Here is a 22333-nt window from a genome sequence, read left to right as displayed (position 1 = left end):
TAAAGGCTGCTTAATAAATATCTGCTGAAAAGAATGAATGAAAGGGAAGGAGTAGAGGTGAGGCATTTTGAAAAACTGCCTTGGGAAGAGCAGTCACAGGAGTGGGGGGCCCGTGGAGAGCTGGTTCCTTTCCTTAAGCTTCCTCTAAGATCCTGGGGAGGGGTATTCACACAGGCTTCCAAGAAAAGGCCTTCGCCGGTCCGATTCCTGGCCTCCTCAGTCCACAAAAGGAGGAAATGATCAGTACCTTGAAGGACTGAAGGGAGGACTAAGCGAAAATTTAGGAATGAGCATTATCTGTCCTTCCCTAAATCCAGTATTCCCAAAGCACACAGCAAAAGGGGACTGACTTCAACCTCTGATCTCGTTAAGATTACTTTTTGGGTGGGGTGGGAACCGATGACCTCGGAGACTCTGGGCCTGAACCGGGCGAGCTCCAAGCCTAAGCTTCAGGCACGCCGAACCCCAAACCTCGCCCAGCCTCTCTGGTTCCCACACGTCCCCTTTCTAGATTCCCCCTCAGCTCCGCCTCCACTCCTTCCACCTTCTCTTTCCGCTCCCCGCCCCCATTTCCGTCCCCCTACGCCCGCCTCCTCCTTGCTCCCGGCCCTGACCCCCGCCCTCCCCCGGCCGCAGCATCCCAGCTCTCAGCTCTTCTTCCTCCTCCCTCGGTCGGCACCCCTCTCGGGCGGCCGGGGCAACCCCGTGCACCGCTCGCCCAATGAGGAGGCGGTGCAGGGGCGGGGCTCGGGCCAGAGCGGAAGTGGTGACCGGAGCGGAAGTGGAGACGCCGCCGCCACCACCGCCGCCGCCGCCGATTCCGGAGCCGGGGTAGCTGCTGCCGCCGCCGCCACTGCAGCCACTGCCGGAGGAGTGGGCTTGGGAAGGAAGCGGTCACCGCTCCTTCGCTCCGCTCGCAAGCGTCTTTGCACCCCTGCAGTCCTCCCACGGTGAGTGCGGCGCGGGGTCCGCCTGGGGCCCCTGGGGGCCCGAGTCCAAAGCTCCCCCACCACCGGCGGCGTTGGCGACGAGGGCGACCCCGCGGGTGGGCCCTTGGGGCGGCGGCGCGCGGCCTCTTCGGCCCCGTGCGGCCGCTTGCGACGCGGGCTCGGCCTCGCCGCGGCCCCTCCCTGTTTCCGGGGCCGGGCCCTTCGTTCTGGGAGAGGCCCGGGCCGCCCTCGCCGCCTGCTTTCCTGCCCGGCGGGCGGGGTGCGGCACCGTACCGGGCCGGAAGGGACTTCGAGCCGCGGACCCCCGACCCTCCCTCACTACCCAGCTTCGATCCCCGCGCGACCCCTCCCTGCGCCTTGAGCGGCCAGAACCGATCCTTTCAGCCCTGTCACTCCTGCTCCTCGCTTTCCGTTTTCTACAAATGAAAATGTAACCAAATGCGGGCGAGCTCTCGATTCCCAATGCCCCTGCTCGACTTCCTCTAGATGGGTAAGGGGTTTAACCTTGGGAGAGAGCAGAGGGAAAACCCCCTCCCACTTTGCAGTAAAGCCATTTCATCAACGTTCGCTGGTTTGGGAGCCTGGCAGGACCCGAGATTCCCTGGGAGGCCCAGGGTTGAGGTTTGAATCAAGAAAATGCATTTGTTGGAACTGGTTACTGAGTCAGGCGCGATCCCCAGGAAAAAAATGTCGGAAGCTGAGAATCGGAATATTTTCCCACGGTATTTACCGTCATTTAATGCCAGAGTCTTTTGTGTCCTCGCCCCAAATTGCCCCATACTGTGTGTTAGCACGTTTTCAGGACTGAAATTTTCCTGGTGGCCTCCCTGGTGGTGGCGAAGGGGTGGGAGTGATTAGGCCCTTTTTCTGCACAAGATGAGTACATCTTTGTCTACTGCAAATGGAGAACTCACGTGTAATGGGGTTTTCAAAGGTGGTAGTATTGGTAAGACAGTTCGCCAACCTTTCTGTAAAAATTCCTGTCTCTTGTTCTTGCCATCACTGCTTTTCCCTTTGGTAAGGCTAGATAGCATCAGGTTCTGATTTTACTTGCCCTGTGTGAGAGACAGAATTTGGCAAGATGTTGTTATGAACATATAAAATCAGGCGGCCACAGGAGCCAAAACAGAAAGATGAAGCACTTGGGAGAATATGAAAAATTGTCTGCATTTCTCACTCTGTCTAAATTGTTCGTATGAAACCACACACGTACGCAGTTTATAGAACTAGACACATGGGTACTCAGCTTTTTGCCTTTTAATGTTAGAAATTTATATGTGTTAATATGTGTTAATGATTCTCGGTCATTTCCTTCTTGACTGCTTCTAGGGCACCCCATTTCTTATTTAGGAATATATCAGTTACCGGAACCCTCGTTTTTCTAGGATCTGTGTCCTTAGCACACATGGTGAGGGTAAAACCTGTCAGTTTTATTGGACCCAAGTTAGAATTTTACAGGTGATCTTCACAGTGGGAGACTAATAATCCAGTAGCAACTGCTGAATTATTTCCCAAGCCTCTCCTTTCAAAGAGATGAGAAACCATTCACCCGTGTTACAGATGAAGTCCTTATGAGAAATGAGATGATCTGACCTAGACCATACACCTGGTTTCCAGGTTGAATCTCCTCTGTCATCAGTAGCAAATATTTACGGCCTGTCAGCCCCTGGAGTACGGCTCCTACCCTATAATCTTCTGTACATTTCCCATCATGCCGTGCTTGTGTTACGTTGGAGCCATTTTAGAACCGGAGCTCTGTGGATCAGGGAAGCAGCCTCCACAGAACCAGGCTGAGCACATTCCCCTAATGCTAGTTCTGGAGGCAGAGTCTCCAGAGGTTTGGGCCACTGCAAAAAGTGCATTTTACCCATTTGGCTGTGGATATACAAGCAGAAAGAGCACTGGACTTGGAGTCAGATAAATTTGATTCCTCTCTTGCCTGCAGCCTTTTGTAGCAATGTGGTCTTTAGTGTGTTGCTTAATCTCTGGTTCCTGGTTTCTCTGTCTCCAGAGTTGTCAAGAAACCTTTTTACAGACTGTAAATTGTTAAATATAAGCTTTCAGTTTTGTGTTTTAATCACAGAGTTCACTGTTAAGGGCTTTTCCCCCCCCTTGGTTGCATTCTACTTTGTATACATGTTGCTTTCAAAAAACGATACATTATTCTGGAACAGTTTTGTGTAGAGCGTCTTCAGTCTTTCTGAGCCGATTTTCTCATCTGATCAATGCAAATGGTAATAGTCTTTGATGTATTATTGTGACAAACTCAATAATTAAAATAAGGGTATGAGATATACAAGATGTTTAATAAATGTTGCTTGACTACATTCCTGAATATATATATGTAAAACATATGCATATATGCTGTAGAGCATAGGCACATACAAAGTCCTTCCATATGATTCATTCATCAATTGATGAGGTAGCATCAAGCTGTAATAATAATAGCTACCATTTGTATGTGCCAAGCTTTGTTCTGAGCACTTTACACATATTAACTGAGCCTTCATAACAGCCAATGATAGGTAAGTACTGCTAGCCCCATTTTACAGTTGAGGAAACTGAAGCACAGAGAAGTTAAATAATTTTCCTGGGGGCGTACACACACCCAGCACTGGGTAAGTGCTGGAGCCAGGAATCAAACCCAGGCAGTCTGGCTCTAATGATAGATTTCTACTTGTGGTAGAACAACACATGTATATTTTTCATGTGAATACCATCTAGTAGTTAATTTTTCTTTACCTGTATCTTATTCAAGTAAACGTGTTTGGACAGGAATTTTAGCTATTTTTGTAAATAGATACAGTGTAGTTTCTTGGGGGGGGGGTAGTATGTTTATTCTGGCATACAGGGAAGATACTGCTGGTGTGCATTAGGAAGCAAGCTTGTGAAAAACCCAGTTTTTCTAGTATTCGCTTCATACTAGAGAGAAAATTCATCAGCTACTTTGTGGCACACTGACTTATCTAATCCTAGGTTCTAATAGAATTTGGTCAGGACCAAGTATCTATATCTAGGTAAGTAGAAAAAGAATTCTAAATTAAAATGTCCTATTATGCTGTCGGCTCTTTCAGTGGCATCAAACTAAGCAGTTTTCCTTAAATGAGGGTACCATAGAGAATGAACTAAAATTTACTTTTAAAGTGAATTTAAGTTCCTAGGTTCCTACATTTTTCTAAGGACAGGTGACTGCAATTCACACTAGCTAGGAGGCAAGAAATTAGTTGTATAATAGCAGTTTTTAAGCTTTAAAACCATCTTGGTCTCTACATGACTAGATCCTAGTCTTCTCTGTGTCATTATGGAGAAACTAACAGCTGGATTCTGAGGGAATTTTTCTAAAGGGACTACTTAACTTAGGGAGGAAAAATGGATGAAAGTACTTTCTGTTTTGTCATGTGTATGCTAAAAGCCAATCATCTTTCCGCTTTCTCTGCTAAAAAGATCTTCTAACATAAGCATAATTATGTTTCTGATACTTACAATGAGATGAAATTGATTGATGGCCTTGAGATCAAGGCATTTCCAGCAGACTGTAGGTTAGTAAGGTGACTTTAAAATAATCTGGCCAGCTCTCTATTGTGTAAGTTTTTTCCTGTACTGGTTAGTTTATTTCATTGTTTTCCCTAGGAGACCCAACAATAAAAGTTATTTCTGAATGGCCTTGACCAGAGCAGAGATTGAAGGAGACAATAAAGTTGATATGAGCCCTGGCCATTGTTATTGTTTGCCGGCAAAGCTCACCTTAAAGCTTGTTAGACAGTCTGATGAGTTTTTTTGTTTGTTTTTTTGTTTACGGTACGCGGGCCTATTCACTGTTGCGAGCCACAGGCTCTGGATGCAGCCTCTGGACGAGGCACAGGCTCAGCGGCCATGGCTCACAGGCCCAGCCGCTCCGCGGCATGTGGGATCTTCCCAGACCGGGGAAGTCCTAATTTATCTAGCTAGATAAATTAAGTTCAGTTCTCAAACCTGACTATAATAACTTTGTATGGTTCTTCAAAAATTGTTCATTCTCTCTTTTCCTTAAGTAATCATTAAGAATCATATTGATCTTTAGGAGGCTGTGCTACACAGAGGAAAGAGCGTGTACCAAATATACCTGTGTAACAGGTTATTGGGACAATGACACCTACCCTTTAGGATACTTAAGATTAAAGGAGTTGACATAAACCCCTAACTTTTTGCACATTTAGGCAGACCATAAATGATGGGTATTTTGTTGTTATTTACTAAACCAATAAGTTGGTGTGGCTTTTTGTATAACTAATTGGTTGGACTTTTGAATAGAAGAGTTCAAGGGCATTTTGAAACTCAGTTTGAACCTATAAATATAACAGTGGGTACCTGAGAAACGATTGTTCAGAGAGCGTAGTGTTGTCTCCTGACTGGAGCTGAGATGGCTTTTTTCAAAGAGTAGTCTAAGACAGAGTTTAAATATAGTGTGTATTTTATAGGTCAGAAGTTGTCTGCTTACCTCTGTCCACATAGGAAATAGCAGCCTTGTTCACTTTAGAAAACTGCATCGGTTGATCAGGTAGTTTCACATTCAGTGTGGCAGGCATTGTGCTACATACATGTTGGGTGCCCAAAGATAGAAATTTGGGTTCCTACCTTAAGCTCACAATCCAATGTGGGAGCCAACAAAGACATTTACACTAAATTCTGATCAGTGCTACTTTAGAAACAGGCATATGTAAGTTAACATGTGCCTTCCTTTTAAAAGTCTTAGGGAAAGCCATCTGGATTGAAAAGAAATGAGGTGTGTAGTAAGTGTCCCTTCACTGGCTGATGTTTGTAGACTTCTGTGTGGAATATACTGTAGCTGCCATTTTAGTGCTTACAGTGTGCAGAGACTGTGCTAAATGTTTTGCATCGTGATCTATTTTACTCCTTACAAGAACCCTCTTAGGTAGATTTGCCTATTTTATGCATGAGAAAACTGAGACTCACAAGAGATCAGGTAATCTATGGAGTTGGTGTGTAGAACTGGTAAATTGGACTGGGTTCCATTATGTTGGTGGGCCCAAAGCCTTTGAACCTATTCACAAGGTTGACCAATTGGATTGTCTTTATGAATAAGAATTAGCATATTTTAATTTTTTATTCTGTTCCATTGATCACTTCAAGCCAAGAGGTCAGTTTATTGTCATGTCTGCTATTGATTCACATTGTATGACCTTGGGCATATCACTTAACACCTCCATTGTTTCAGGTTTAATTCTGGCTAATTGGACATAATTAACAATGATATTCAACAAATGATATGAAAGAAGGAATTTTGAAGTAGAAGTGATGTTTCCCTCCACAATTCAGTGTTGGCTGGATATCAGAGCTATTGCCTTTGTATTTTAGACATGCTGTGTTTCATTTTCTAACAAAGAGCCTGCAAGCATGTGAATAGAATTAAATTTATTAAAGGACTCTGAATTTTGTGTGTAGAATGGCACACAGACCCGTTTTTAGAGCGGTGTTTTTCACTGAGTATTAAAATTCTTTGAGAGCCAAGAGTACTTCAATTTTTCTTGGTAACACCCACTAAACACCTGGTCCCACTGACTCTCTCAGTCCCTCCCACGGTAGTTTGGTAGTTTGGCATCTGCTTTTCCTTGGGCAGAGTGACTCCAGGACTGTATCTTTGACTTGACAGTGCTGTGGGTGCTGTGTCCGGGGTGATCGGGTGATCTGTCAGGGAATGCTCTTCACAATTTACTGTCAGTTCCTTACCCCGTGGAACTTTTTAGCCTAGATTTTTTTTTTAACGTCTTTATTGGAGTATAATTGCTTTACAATGGTGTGTTAGTTCCTGCTTTAGAACAAAGTGAATCAGTTATACATATACATATGTTCCCATCTCTTCCCTCTTGCGTCTCCCTCCCTCCCACCCTTAGCCTAGATTTTTAAGGTGCTCCTGTCAATTTTCTCTCTCCAGATTCGTAACTCTTCTCAGTTCCTCATCTACTTCGGCCTATGATTTCTTTTTCATCTAGAAAAACATACATGCACTTTATTCATACATCTGTATTTCTTGTCCCTTCCCGGAGCCCTCTTTTTCTGTCCTACACAGAACCCCTCCAACCCATAAAACCAGTCAGGACCCAGCCCCTTTGAAACTAAACCTCCTCATTTGAATTCTACCTGGTTGCTTCTTCAAGGGGAAGCTTTATAATCCTTAAATATGTCTGCCCTCCCTTCTCATGTTCCTACCCTGAGAGTTTCAGCTCTCTGAGGGGAGGACCCTGCTATTCTGAACTCCAAAAGAGAGTTCTTGGAAATACTGGTAGTTTTTTCATTTGCAGTTATTTCAACACACATTAAATTATATACATTGTATTTTTGTGACGTAGCTTAAGAGTGAGAATAGGGCTTCCCTGGTGGCGCAGTGGTTGAGAATCCGCCTGCCGATGCAGGGGTCACGGGTTCGTGCCCTGGTCCGGGAAGATCCCACATGCCGCGGAGCAACTAAGCCCGTGAGCCATGGCCGCTGAGCCTGCGCGTCCGGAGCCTGTGCTCTGCAACGGGAGAGGCCACAGCAGTGAGAGGCCCGCATACAGCAAAAAAAAAAAAAAAAAAAAAAAAAAAAGAGTGAGAATATATGCCTATTTATTAAGCCTTTACTTTTGACCAGTACTGTCTAGGTATTTTATGTATATCATCTTATTTGATAGCTATTAATGTTTCCTTTTAACATTTGAGGAAACTGAGATTTGGAGATATTATTTTAAAAATTGTCTAATTTCTCTTTAGAAGCCCAGATTTGTTGTATGTAGGGCTTTCCTAAAAACAGGTCCCACTCGTACGGGTTTCATGTTGGAGCTCAGTAATCCTGACACCTGATAATGGAATCCTCATTTTCAATTTCTAGCAAATTATTAAACTCACTTAAAGCTCAGTATTTTACAATTGAGCATGTTCTTTTCCTTGAAAACAAAACATAGCTGAAAGTTAATACTTCTCAAGGTCACATTTCATAAGGTCCTTTGTAGTGCTTTTTTTTTTTTATATGGATTAGCAATGGATAGTCATTTTAATTTTAATTTTTGTCCCTTCTTATCCTCGGATGTCTCCTTCTGGCCACTGGGAAATGACCTCTCAGGATTCTGACCTGGGCTAGAAAAATATCCCTTAGGCAAAGAGTTGAGATAGAGGGGCTAGGTTGGTTCATATATACTTTTGTTTTAGCATTCACTGTCTGATTCAGGGTTTCATTTATTTGAGGGAAATCCTGTTCTTTCATGGCTACCTTTAGAATTATTCCTCATAACATTCTTTAGGGGATATTTTACAAAAATGGAAGACTGTTGTGCAGCTCCCGCCACCCCATACCTCTGTAACAGATCTTTCTGAGACATTAAATCCCTTCTTTTGGTGGCCATGTAATCTTGTGCCAGCTGTGTCTTTTCAGCCACTCCCCTGTTGGATATTTAGACAGTTTCCCATTCTCCACTAAGCAGTTGCTGGTTTAATCGGCAAATGCTCCCCAGTCCTCTGAAGTGTTGCCTGCAGTGACTGGGAGAGATAGATGCCCGTGCTTGAGAGCATGTCAGCATCTTCCTGATCTGGGAAATCTCTTGGTCTACTGCAGGGTTAGACCTCTTGTGGCCTCTCATACATTTGTCCCCTCTGGTATCTTGACTCTGTGCTGTTAGTGCAAGCCTGATGAGGAGACTGTAGCCTTTTAAGGCTTTTTAGGAGCAAATGAAGGCTCTTTTGGCAGTGTTTTTCTTGGTGGGTCCTCAGTTCAAAAGTCTCAGGAGAAAAGTAGGCCCTGATTATAAACCATCACTACTTGGCACCTCTTAATGAAATCAGGAACTAATGAATGAAAGTGTTACAGTTGGGACTTCCCTGGTGGCGCCGTGGTTAAGAATCCACCCGCCAATGCAGGGGACACAGGTTCGACCCCTGGTCCGAGAAGATACCAAACACCACGGAGCAGCTGAGCCCGTGCGACACAACTTCTGAGCCTGAGCGCCTAGAGCCTGCGAGCCACAACTACTGAAGCTGGCGCGCCTAGAGCCCGTGCTCCGCAACAAGAGAAGCCACCGCAATGAGAAGCCCGTGCACCACAACGAAGAGTAGCCCCCGCTCAATGCAACTAGAGAAAGCCCGTGCGCAGCAACAGAGACCCAATGCAGCCAAAAATAAATAAATAAATTTATAAAAGAAAGTGTTACAGTTAACAAGTGTGTCTGTTTTTCAGGACTTTGAGGGGTGGAGTCTTATCAGGAATGTTACATCGTAACATGTTCGCTTACTGTACAAGATTAATTAGATTTGTTTTTCCTTCTCATGGATAGTCGTCTTTTATTTTTTTCTTAATTCCAAGCTCACATGTATGGGCTAAAACAGTGATGTGTAGGTACTACGAGAGGAATAACAGTACTTCCAATTTGTTGTACACTATGCACTTTTTAAAAAAGATTTCCACATTTATTATCCTTTGAGTCCCTGCACCTCATCTTCAGAGCACCTCTCCTTAGGTAGCTGCTGTTGCCTCCAGTTCAGAGGTCGGAAGACAGATTGACCGAGCTCACACGGCTGTGTAGTGGCAGCCTCCGCACTTAACGCACAGGCCTCTTGCCACACCATGTACAGGTAGCCTCCCAGTAATGACCTGCTGAAAAAATTCACAGATACTTATTTGACTATTAGTTTTGTACTTGGCAAAGTTTTAGGCATTAGATGAGAAACGAATGTGAAGCTTTCCTTTGAGGACATACACATGTAACACTGTTTGTAAGTGGTACACCACTCATTACTTGGACCATAGAACATATAGAACAGAGGCCTAGTGAAGCCTGGACTGTGTAAGAGGCTATGAGTGTGTTTGGATTCATGGGCAGGGTAGATCATTGGGGGCTGGGATATTCAAGGAAGGCTTTCTAGCCCTAGATGGATGGATAGAGTTTACATAGGCAGGGAGTAAACCGGGGGCTTTCTAGATGAAGGGAAGTACTGAAGTAATTTCAGACAGGTTTAAGCATGATGATTAAGGGTATTCGGTGATGTCCAGCCTGCAAGAAAGGTACATGTTGGAGAACAGCGGATGCGAAAGCCTAATAGGTACAGAGGAGCCGAATTATGAAGGACTTGGCAACCCAGGTAAGAGTTTAGATTGGGTTGAGTAGCCAAAAGAGAGTCACCCGAAGTTGCTGAGTAAGAGTCTGGGTATGACTAAGGGTAATTTTGAAATCAGGTGCAGAGGTGCATGGAGTGAGGTACGGATGTAATGAGGACGTAATGTGCTTGTGAAGAATAGGTGCTTTGAATTATTTGAGAAGAGACAGAACTCTACCAAATTTGCAACTTCAGGATCTGCTTGCTCATTCAGCGAATATTTGTTCCTGCTGATTCTGTGTGAGGTGCTGCGGGGGGTGTGCCCTAAAGGAGTTGATGGTGTGGGAAGGGGCGTACGCGATACAGACAGATAATTGTAGTGCTGAAGAAATGTGCTGAGACATTAAGAGAAGTATAGCTGCAGTGCTCTGTGAGAATATTTTCAGCTTAGAGCAGTGCTGTCCAATAGACACAGGATGTGAGTCCCACGTGATTTAAAATTATCTGGTAACTGCATTTTAAAAACGGGGGGAAAGGATGAAATCAATTTTCATAATTAAAAAAAAATTAACTCCAGGGCTTTCCCTGGCGGTCCAGTGGTTGGGACGCGGCGCTTTCACTGCGTGGCCCAGGATCGATCCCTGGCTGGGGAGCTAGAATCCCGCAAGCTGCGCAGTGTGGGCCCGCCCCCCCCCCCGACAAAAAATATTAACTCCGTATATCCAAGACGTTTCCGTTTTAACATGTGGCCAGTGTCTGTCTGAGTAGACAGCTTAGGTTAAGCGGCCTAAGAAAGGTTTCATAGAGGGGATGCCATCTGAGCTGTGCTCTGAAGAATTTTATATGCAGAATAAACGGGAAAGGACATTCCAGGCAGAGGGATGGCTTGGTGAGCAGAGACGGAGAAGCATGTGTAAGAAAACCATTTTGGCAGAAGCACCTGCTGTGCAGAAGGCATGTTTTGGGAGAAGCCTGGGGAGATAGCTTGGAAAACCTTCACTGACAGGGGAGGAAATCTGACTCTCCTGTCAGTAGTAGGGAACTGTGAAGGATTTTGAGCAGGATGTGACTTGATCAGAACTTTAAAGTGGGTCTGATAGCAGGTGTGAAGGTTAAACGTAATGAGAGGATGAAAGCAGTGGGACTAGGGAAAGATGATGGATGGGAGGTTTATTAGGGATGTAGAAGTAGGAACAACTTCATTTCTCCCTTGTCTGCTGCCGTCCTCCAAACCGCTGGGTGTTGTGTAACCCATTTCCTGTTGAAATTGGTCTAGCTGCTTCAAAATGCATGTTATATAAGTCAAAAGTTATGTAAGCAGTAGGCATCAGGACATTTAGCTATGGATTTTGTTTGTTGTAAGTTGTTGGGGGTATGTGTCTGTGTGTGTGTTTAAAATTTTTTAAATAGATGACTACATTCTTTAAGGCATGCGTTCAGTTTCACCATATCGTCACGGTTCTCAGTCTCCAAGAGCTCTTGCAGTCACCCCAAAGAAGCCTGAAATAGATGGCCCCAAACGAGAAAGGCCACATTTTATTTTGAGAAATAGGGCATGTACATTTGGGAGGTCCCAAGGAGTCGTCAGGATTCTTGGGAGAGAGATGATTTAACTTTTAATGTTTGGGAAGAGGAGAAGTCGGGGGGTTGAGGGGACCTTAGTTGAGGGGACTGGTAGAGCCAAAGAGTTTCATGGCATCCCTTAGGCAGTGCTAATTGCATTTCTCTATTACTCTTTTGTAATACTGCATGGGATAGCTTAGCTTTGAATTGCCTTTGACCAGGACTTTTATTAATTGGAATCTTTCCTGCGTAGAGTTGCACAGGTGCTGTTTCTGTACTTTGGAGTGGGCCGCTAAGTGACTTCTAACTCTGAATTAGCCTGCAAACTGGAAACTTCTAAAGTTCATTGAAAGTTGGCTTCCCTCTGCCTCTCACTTTTCGGGATCATAAAGTAGGGTTGTTTAAAGATGGGGATAGTATCCTGACCAGAAGGACGTTATGATTGAGAAAGTTAGACGTATGGAGGAAGTATATAATTTTAAGAGGATGAATAGTGTATTTGCGATGGACTTTGTATTAGAGTAGGACTAGGTTGTGTTGTGTGTGGTAACAAGCAGCCCCCACATCTCAGTGGCTTCATGTTGCACATCCAGCGCAGGCCTGCGGGGATCTCTGTACTGCATGGTCACACAGGGACTCAGGCTACAGAAACTGCTGTTTTGTGACAGCACCATTTGGATCACATGGCTGCCGTGAGAGAAGAGAGCCTCACGTGGTTTTTTGCAGTTTCAACACATGGAAGTAGCGTCATTGGACAGAACTAACTGTATGACCCCTCCGAAGTGCAGAAGGGTTGCTGGGAAATGTAGGAGAGCGGATAGATGATTATCTCTATTGTAGTCTCATTCTGGTGATGTGGGTGAAGTCAGACTGATCAAGGTGAGATCTGCTTCAGAGTGTAAGGTTAGAATCAGCGAGCCTTACATAGGACACAGCTCTGAATATGATTTAGATAATAAGTTGTGGGAAGAAAACTCACAGTTCTGAACTAGAGAACCAACTCTTTCTGAATTGTCTAGATTTAGGGTGTATCTTAAATTTGTCCTCCATCTAATAAAACTTTGTTTTGTGGTATGGTCCTGTCTGCAGAATTTCTCCCTTGAAAATACAGAAATGACTTGAGGTGAAGCCACAGTCTTAAATTGTGATACAATGTATAAAGTGATAAAAGAATTTGTTTTAAAAATATTGATAAAAATATTGATATTCTTACCCCTCTTTAAAGTAGTATTTTATCTTTTTACACCTTAAGATATTAGTGTATTTTTACACTGTGACACAGGTGGATGAACAATTGAAATTTCAACCAACATAAAACTAACTCTTATTGGTTAATAAATAATTTTTTAGCTACGTGTTATCCAAAAATTATTGCACTCTATTAATGGTGATTATTATAGTGGGGAATTGAATAAGGTGAAGTGAATTATTTAAGAGGTATTCACTGATTGGTGTATAGAGGGTTTGATAAAATGATAAACTGAAATCACTAAGATTTTTGTGTATTTCAGGAAAACTTTTATGCAAACTCAATTATGGTTTGCATTTCTGTTGCTGTGCGTCTTGGTGAATACACCCATATCTCTTGCAGCCTGTACCACGTACAGAGTTAGTGCTTGATATTTGTATATAATGTCTAGACTTTTCACAGTGCCTTCACATAGATGAGGTCATTTGCGCCTCACAGCGGCCCCTGGAGAGTTGGGAATATTCTTATTCTCCAGTTAGGAAACGGAACTCTCGGAGGCTGAGTGATTTGACCAAGGTCATGCCACTTGTAAGTAGCAGAGCTGGTGCTAGGTAGAGCCAAATCTGCCCGCCTCGAGTCTGTGCTCTCGGGGACAGTGTGTCCTTGTAACAAAGTTAGCGCGTTGCAGAAGATGTGATAAAAACGGCTCCTATTTTTTATGTACCTGTTGCTTCATGGGCACTGCCAAATATAACACTGAAAGTCATATCTTTTGCTTTAAGATTGATTGAAACAGTCGTCCCACTTCAGGTGTTTTTCCACATACTTTGGGGAAAAACAGCAAAACCAGATAATTCTTGAAAGAAGAAAAGGACATATATTTAACATAAGCTTCTAAAGAATTAAGCCGTCTCTGTGCATTGAGGAGGCAGATTAGGAAAGTGGAAGAAAACAACTGGAGAGACAGAGACTTGAGTTTGAGTTCTGGCTCTCTACCACCTCCTAGCCCTGGGCACACCACTTGCCTCCTCTGAACCTCCATTTCTTCACCTCATAGAGGGAGGCGGGATTGTTGTGAACGTATCTGCCCTGTAGGACTGTTGGGAAAATTGACCAAAAAAGTAAAAAAGACCATAGCAAAGTACCTAACCCTTCAGGCATTCATGCTTGATGTTACTGAGGGCATTTGGAAGTAGATGCTTCCCATTTAGGTATGTTTCCTTCCAGATGGGTTGGAAGAAGATTCACGTGTGCATTTTCTGGGCCGCGAAGCCTGACATTCGCTTTCTCTTTCTCTTTCTCTTGCTCTTGTTCTAGGGAATGACCATGGATAAAAGTGAGCTGGTACAGAAAGCCAAACTCGCCGAGCAGGCGGAGCGCTACGATGACATGGCTGCGGCTATGAAGGCAGTCACAGAGCAGGGGCACGAGCTCTCCAACGAGGAGAGAAACCTGCTGTCTGTTGCCTACAAGAATGTGGTCGGAGCCCGTCGTTCTTCCTGGCGTGTCATCTCCAGCATCGAACAGAAAACAGAGAGGAACGAGAAGAAGCAGCAGATGGGCAAAGAGTACCGTGAGAAGATCGAGGTGGAGCTGCAGGACATCTGCAACGACGTTCTGGTAAGAGGCCAGTGTTCCTGTTCTAAACAACGATTTCTAATAGTATTCATTTCATGTACGAATGCGAACGCTCAAACAGCTCATGAGAGAAAGGTGTCTGAACATACTGGGAAGCTGCAAACCATTTGCAGCTAAGTTTTAAGCGTACGATGTGATTCTTTTTCTTACCTCTTACCTGATCAGAGGTTGCTCGTCTCTTATTGAGTATTTTCCGCTCCCTTCCAAAGACCTCTGAAAAACAGGTACATTTGGTCAGCATCCCTCCATCGTTTCTTTAGAAGTTGAGGGCAGAGAGGCAGGATTTTTGATAGATGCAGCCACGGAGAGGCTATTCTCTGTTTAGTCTGATGGCAGTGCCATCTCCAGTAGGGGAGAGAGGAGCAGAAAGCCGACCTGGCTTTTAGCCTCTCCCCAGTCCCTACACAGCGTAGAGTCCAGTTTTTGTCTGAAAGGTAGCCGTGTCCATCAGTTCGGGCCTGCATTCCGAAGGCAAATCAGAAGTGGTCTGGGGATTCTCCTTTCTGGTGTTTTATATAAGCCTTAGTCAGACGACTGATTCCTAACTGCTTTCCCTCGAGCCATGATCTGGGGTTGGATGGGAGGGGTGCATATCCTAGAGCAAATCATGATCATATTGTCTTTCCCTCACATCCTGAGCCCACTGGGAACTTTCTTTTTCTTCCAGGTGAAATCAGGTAAAAATGAACGGTGAGGGCTGCTTTGAAGGGAAAAGGAATTCACACTTGTGGATCTACCTCCTCCCCTGCTGGCTGCCTCTCCGAGTTACTGCCCTTGACACCTTTCTTTTGAAAACCAGTACAAAGCTTGTCAGCCTCCAGGCAGTACTCCTCATCCCTAACCCATAAGGAGTTACACCCTGTCTGTCTGCAAGGAATATTAAAACGACTACTGCCCCCTGCATCTTCTCACTTTGATTGATTAAATCCCCTTACAACTAAGCTTTTGCATTGAGCTGCTCTTTTTGTTAGAGTCGTGGTGTAAGAGTGTCATGGCTAAATTTGTTGCCTGTTGGTAATTTGGGGGTTTGTTAACGGTGCACTAATTCCTGAATGTTAGGTACATCTGGTATTCAGATGAAGTATGGCATGCATTCCAAAGGCAAGAAAGTTCCCTAATTCCTGAACTGTAGACCAGCTTTTATGAGCATCTGAAAGAATGTGAAGAAAAGCATGGTACTTACTGCCTCTTAACCAGTTTTTCAGGATGCCACATTCTAAAACAACTCTTCGAAAATATTGCTCTGTATACGAAGCTTGGACTCCTTCAGAACTGCTTTTGTTGTAAGCATAAATGTTTAAAGGAATTTATTATTAATAATAGTTTTAGCTACTTTTGGAGTGCTTACTGCGTGCCAGGCAGCGTGTTAAGCACTTTGTGAACATTGGCTCATTTATCCTCATGAGTACGCTGGGAGGTGGCTATTATGCTTCCCTGTGTGTAGCTGAGGAAACTGAGGCTCAGGGCGATTAGGTCATTTGTCCAGGGTCATACAGATAGTAAGCAGCAGAGGAGGGATTTCTACCCAGGTCCGATCAGTTCGAAACTTAGTTCTTGGCAGGTTTGCCCTATTACCACGTTTTTTTCTCCCAAACTGGAAAGATTTTTTTTTTCTCTAATTACAGAATTAATACAAGTTCATGTTTTTTTTTTTTAAAAAAAAGCACAGGGCAGGAGAATATAAATAAGAAAATAAAAAATCAATTCTAATTCTACCACTAGAGAACCATTATTAACATCTTGATAAATATTCTTCCAGAATTTTCCCTTAGGTATTTCCGTGCATGTACACATATCTATTTTAATATTAAAATAGGAGTCACATGGTTTTTATTATCTGCTTCCCCACCCCACCCCAGACTTCTTTTGGAGAACCTTTCCACATTATCACAGTAGTTCTGCATCGTCATTTTTAATGCCTATGTAGCATTCCATTGTATGGCTGTACTTTAATCAACCCCTTATGGACGGTCAGAGTGATTTTTAATAGACAAATACTGGCATCTGTTATGACCTGGGCTAAAAACTATTTAAAACCTTTGGATGAAAATTATGATTTTTTTCAATCTTCCAAAAAAATTATTTAGAAGTGGTAGTGTGTATCTTGAATCTCAAACATAGTTTTAACATCTTGTAAGTAATATTTCCAGATTCTTAACAGAATGTGAATCACTTTTTAGGAGCTGTTGGACAAATACCTTATTCCCAATGCTACACAACCAGAAAGTAAGGTGTTCTACTTGAAAATGAAAGGCGATTATTTTAGATATCTTTCTGAGGTGGCATCTGGAGACAATAAACAAAGTAAGTACCTTTTTTTTTTTTAAGAAATTTGACCAATAGTGGAGCCAGTTTCATAATGATTTTAAGATTTTGCTTTGAAGTCAGAATTTAAAGGACTGCAGCATTGTGCTGACCAGTGTTAAACAGGGTCATGGGAGTTGACAGTTGTATCTAAGGGGCAAGTATGGAGGGCATTAAAAGTGTGGTGCAGTAGTGCATTTAAATCGATCTTTATTTTAAGGATTATTTGGTAGCTGTCTTTTAGAGGTGAAACTTTAAAATGTTTGGTAGAATGAAACCACGTAGTAAATAGAGATGCGTTTCTTTTGTCATATACATGCGTTAGTGTAATGGTGACAATTATAGCTATGCTTTATTAAGTGCCTCCTGTGTGTCTCATTTATCCCTCACACAACGCTAGGAGTATAGGTGGGAGTCTGTCCTTTTTTTCTGATAAGGAAACCAAGGCTCACAGAGGTTTTCACTTAGTCCAGACCACACACTTAACGAATAAGAGTTGGGGATTCCAGCTTTGAGTCTGACTCTGAAGTCCATGATTTTTCCATCAGAGCTCATTGTTTTCCATGTTCTGTCTTGTTCAGGGTTATTTCTGTATTTCCTAACTGCTTTTGTAGACTTTGTCATCATGGTCTTTGTTTTTCCTCAAAGCATTTAATATGGTACTTGGATTAGAGTACACATTTAACAAAGGATTGTTAATCGAGTGGTAGAGACACTGACCCTCGTTTGATAGCGCATGTGCTCCAGCCCAGTTTGGTAAAATAATTTGATAGTGGATCCAGCATATGATGCAATCTGTGAAAGACCCAACCTTTCATATTTTTTATCTTTCTTATAGCCACTGTGTCAAACTCCCAGCAGGCTTACCAGGAAGCATTTGAAATTAGTAAGAAAGAAATGCAGCCTACACACCCAATTCGACTGGGCCTGGCACTTAATTTCTCCGTCTTTTACTATGAGATTCTAAACTCTCCTGAAAAGGCTTGCAGCCTGGCAAAAACGGTGAGAAAGACCCTTTGTGGTTTCTCTTTTTTTTTTGGCAGAATTTTATTTTTTTAATTTAAATTTATTTATTTTTTTGTTGGGGTATAGTTGTTTTACATTGTTGTGCCCTCTGTGGTTTCTGATCATAGTAAAACTGCTTGTGCTTTTTGGTACCTTTTTTTAAATTACCTGAACATAACTCATTGTCTTGGACTTCTGTGAAGATTTTTCCAGAGGTAGGAGTATATATCTTTTATGGAATAAATACACACCTATTACTTCTTGACTTCTCAGTGCCTTCTGCTGATTTTTGTTTGTGTTGTTTGATTACTCTTTGGGGGCTGGGGGTGGTTGTGGACAATCCAGGGAGAAGGCAGTTTGTTGTTTTTGTCCCACTTTGGACTGTAGGCCTCCACTGTATTGTATATTGTCATCCTTGTGCCAAGATTGGAGGTTATGGCTTGTAAAGGAGGGAAGAAATCAGATCTTGTTTTCTTTGTTAACTGAATTACCTCCTGTCTTCTTTTGATAACCCAGCTGCCTTTTCTACATATTTTTGTAGTCTCTCAATATGCACACTCTTTTAAAAATTTTTAGTTGGTAAAACTTTGTGAAATGAATGCTCAAAGTTCCATCGCTTAATTGAATCAGATTTAGTGGTGTGAACTTCTGTTCTCCGTTTATCCCCTGTATCCAGACCTTTTGAGTTTCATCTTAAAGAAAAAGGGTGGATTACTAGAAACGTCTTTGGTAATTGAAAAATCATGTGAGTTTGCTTAGAATGAGTGTGCTGGGTTAACAGTAATACCTGTTGACTTAATAGGTAAAGGTCACATCTAGGAATTTTTGTCATTTTGGGTTGACACTTGATAAACCAGCATCATGTGTTTGCTGACATAACTAGCAAACAAGGTAACAATGACCTAGGTTCCCCCAAAGTACCGTACAGAAAGAGAAGTGATAGTCAGTTGTTAGCAGAAAAACACTGGGCTAAACTAGTTCCAAGGAACCTGTGACTTCTTTGCTGAAGGCTCTTTGTTTTAGGCATTTGATGAAGCGATTGCTGAATTGGACACACTGAATGAAGAGTCTTACAAAGACAGCACCCTGATCATGCAGTTGCTTAGGGACAATCTCACTGTAAGTACTGCTGATTCCATGAGTGCTTCTGGAGGGCTTATAGCTTATTCGTATTCCTCTACCTCGTAACTCACTCTTGCCTAAGACTCAAGAGGGGATTTGTACCCTGTAAGTGTAGTTAAGTTTTCAAATTGGTTATAAATGCCTACTGAAGTTTTGACCTTTGCCTTCACTGTCTGAAGTAATATAATTAGGAAGAATTTTAAGCAGTTGAATGAGATGAGATGATACACACTGGGCCACCTCCCTGAGGAAGCTTTTAGTAGCCCTACTTTGTTCATAGCTCTGTTTTTCTTTTGCAGCTGTGGACGTCGGAAAACCAGGGAGACGAAGGAGATGCTGGGGAGGGAGAGAACTAATGTCTGTCGTGCTTTGTGATCTCTTCAGTGTCACTCTGTACCCTCCACGTATATCCCTTTGTGCGATAAAAAAAAAAAAAAAAAAAAGAATCGTACGTTGACTTTCAGTTTTTCACAGCCTCAGCCTAGCAAAAATGGTCCATGGGATAGGCAGCTGGTATTTGTATCTAAAACTCAGATTGGTCACATAAATGCCACGGCATTCTGAAGTTTTGATTTTGATGAACATTGACAGGATTACTGTGTGTTTTAATTTTTTAAAAAAATCTGAACACTGTGATTATGGGGTTTTGTAATTTAGCAGAACTCTTACTGGTAGAAAACAAAATAGACCTGAATTATGTGTAACTTTTTGGAAAGCTTAACTCAATTCAAAACAGTCACTGAAACACAGTTCCATTGTAAAGTTGTACAGAAAGTTATAGAGATTATATTGGGACACTGGGACTTGGAGTGAGACACCTCGTTTGGCATTTGAGTTTCATGGTAATTCACAGTGATTCTGCCTGTTCTGTTCAGGGCTTGTAGACACTTGACCCGTTGGGGCTGTTGCCATTCAAAGGTTCATGACTGCGGATGGCCACAGTGTCTTCCTCTGAGGATAGTCGAAGCCAGAAATTAACATTCTTGGTGGCAGATAACTGGCTTATGACACCATGCAGAGGTCCAGTGCTCACAGACCACACGTGAGTCCAGCCCCTTTCCCACAGCAGCATGTTACTGATTGGCACGTTGTGCTTCCATAGTGGAATCTGTTTTCCCTGTAACCACGAGCTCAAGAAGGAAAAAAAAAAAAAAAAAAGCCGTGTATCTTATGAATGGCCTTATCTGTTTCCTGGGTAACATCTTTAAGAATAATGTTCTGCAGAGATTGCCTTTTACTTGAGGAGTAAGTACTCAGTCTTTGGATTCTTCCTGGCTCGGGGCTTTAAAATTTTGAAATCTGAACATTCTTTCCCACTGTCCTTCTTGACTGTTGACTTTGGTTTTCTCTTCTCTCAATTTCTGTCCTTCAGCTTCCTTACATTGTTTTCCTTGTGCATTCTCTTTCTCTTTGCCTTTTGCTCACGGTTTAGTACTAGATGAGCAGGGACAGGGGGCCTGGAGGGGGTGAGGGATGTTGGTGAGCACTTCGGTGAGCCAGCCTTGCTTCAGAGAGTTGAGAAGAGCTTCCCGCATCTCAGCTCTGTCTTCTTCCGGTTCTCAGAGCGGTGGTTGCTCTTCAGTCACACCAAGATCTGACTCGAAAAAGTATTCTTAAATATCCGTGGTTTCTCCTTATATTGCAGCCAGCCCTGATGACGCTTGTTAGCACCTGTCACCAGCTCTCCCAAGCGTACCCATCCTGTGAAGTTCACAGACACGTTTCAGCAAGACCCTGTAATGCAGGGAAGTTGCATGAACACTGCGATGGGGAGAGTTGGGAATAGCCAGGCCTACCAGTCTCACAGTGCCCCCCCCGCCCCGCGAACATTCCCCATAGCCGTAGTGTCCATCTGTTTGTCCATCTGCTGAAATGAGAAACATTCATGCACTGATCTCAAACCAAAAGGAAAAAAAAGAAAAAAAAATCCCTCTCCTTTCTAGCTGAACAAAAATGTGCAGTTAATACTTGGCGCTTGAAAACGCAGTAGTGAATGTGGAACGAGCCTGTCTGTATATCTGGTAGCTCTCTCTCGCTTTGTTCTTCCTCACCAGTATTCTGCCTCACGTTTGCTTCTGTGATGGTTATATTGCCTAGCAAGCACACCTGTGGTTGTGAAAATAGTATAGCAAAAAAGAAAAAACTCCGGTTATTGATGTACTCGATTTGTGTATGTCTTTTAAACAGTTCTAGTTTCCACCTTACATGGAATAATCAGGAAAAGTGTAAAAACTCAAAAGTGAAATAAAAAATTTTATCAGTTAGTTGGCCTGTGCATTGATGTGTGGCGCCACCTGTATCACCACCAGAACTAGCTAACTGTTCTGATCACGCTTATTTAGAGCTCTACTATTTAAAAGGAGGGAGCAGCTTCGTTTCATCCTTTAGAACCAGAAGTCGAGGGCCTGGGATGAAATTGCCATGAATTAACACAGAGCCTGTCCACCTTCCACAACAAACCATCCAGGTGTTAGGTCATCTCTGTGGCTTCTAAGACTTGATATGGACTGTTAACTTAGCATCCCACTTACACAGCACCAGCACCACGTCCTCTTTTTTAAAAAAACTCTTGAGACGCAGCCGAGCCAGTGAGAGGTGGTAGCGTAAGTCCTGGTCATCTCCAAGGTTATACGAGCCTCTCACCTGTCCTAACACTGTCTAAGATAGCCTGTGGCACCGAGTTTCCTTATGGGATTTGCCCCCATCTAAAAACATCCACATTGGGAATTCCCTGGTGCTCCAGTGGTTAGCACTTTGCGCTTTCACTCACAGGGCCCAGGTTCGATCCCTGGTCAGGGAACTAAGATCCTGCAAGCCACAGGGTGCAGCCAAATAAATAAATAAAAACGTCCACATTCCCACAAGGATTGGGGAGGGGGTCACGACAGGGAGGTATTTAAGCCCCAGATTAGAAGTGGTGGTTACTTTCTTGCTAGTATAGGCTGGGCAGCCAGACCCACTCCCGCTCCTGGTTCCCGAGCTGTTCCACCTGTCATGCCCAACCAAAGGGCAGTGGGAAGCTACCTGTCTTATTGAAGCAGGAAACTAGGAGAGGCCCAGTGAAGTATCCATCCACAGTGGACTGGACCAATTTTTTTCAAAAATGACTGTACACCACAGATAGGGGCTGCAAATTTAAGATTGACGGAGGGGTCTCGGTGCTTAGTTTGGGGCCACTGCCGTGATCTTGTTCTGTTAGGCCCCTACTGTTTCCATAGAGGCTGGGTCCCAAAGAACTTGGTGAGCCTTCGTGGTGGAACGCAGGTGGAGTGGATTCGTTGAGAAAGGTGCTCAGGATACGTCCCACGAAAAGGTCTTGTTAGTAGAAGAACCAGGGTCAAGGAAGGGCCTTCGTGGTCTACAATTCTCACACGGAACCTTCGGCCTCAAACCACCATGCCGGTTCGAGAAGGCTGGGACTAGATCCGGACTGTCTTGAGAGAAAGCCTCCTTTCAGGAGGGTAGGAACGCAAGCTTTGAAACGGCATCCTGCTCGCAATTC

At 43.5% G+C, this 22333-nt stretch overlaps 1 protein-coding gene across 1 annotated transcript; it reads left to right on the top strand.

The window, feature by feature from the left end:
* Positions 1–754: 754 nt before the first annotated feature.
* Positions 755–21095, top strand: YWHAB (tyrosine 3-monooxygenase/tryptophan 5-monooxygenase activation protein beta). Its single transcript, XM_059037865.2, has 6 exons — positions 755–950; positions 14080–14382; positions 16581–16704; positions 17543–17706; positions 18733–18828; positions 19131–21095. The coding sequence occupies exons 2-6, from the start codon at positions 14083–14085 to the stop codon at positions 19185–19187; spliced, it is 741 nt and encodes a 246-aa protein (XP_058893848.1). The 5' UTR covers positions 755–950; positions 14080–14082; the 3' UTR covers positions 19188–21095.
* The last annotated feature ends 1238 nt before the right edge of the window (positions 21096–22333 follow it).

The sequence above is a fragment of the Kogia breviceps genome, chromosome 14 (genome assembly GCF_026419965.1).
Source record: "Kogia breviceps isolate mKogBre1 chromosome 14, mKogBre1 haplotype 1, whole genome shotgun sequence".
NCBI classification, from domain to species: Eukaryota; Metazoa; Chordata; class Mammalia; order Artiodactyla; family Physeteridae; genus Kogia; species Kogia breviceps.
The sequence above is the reverse complement of the archived record's forward strand: the minus strand, read 5'-3'. Positions and strand labels throughout refer to the sequence as shown.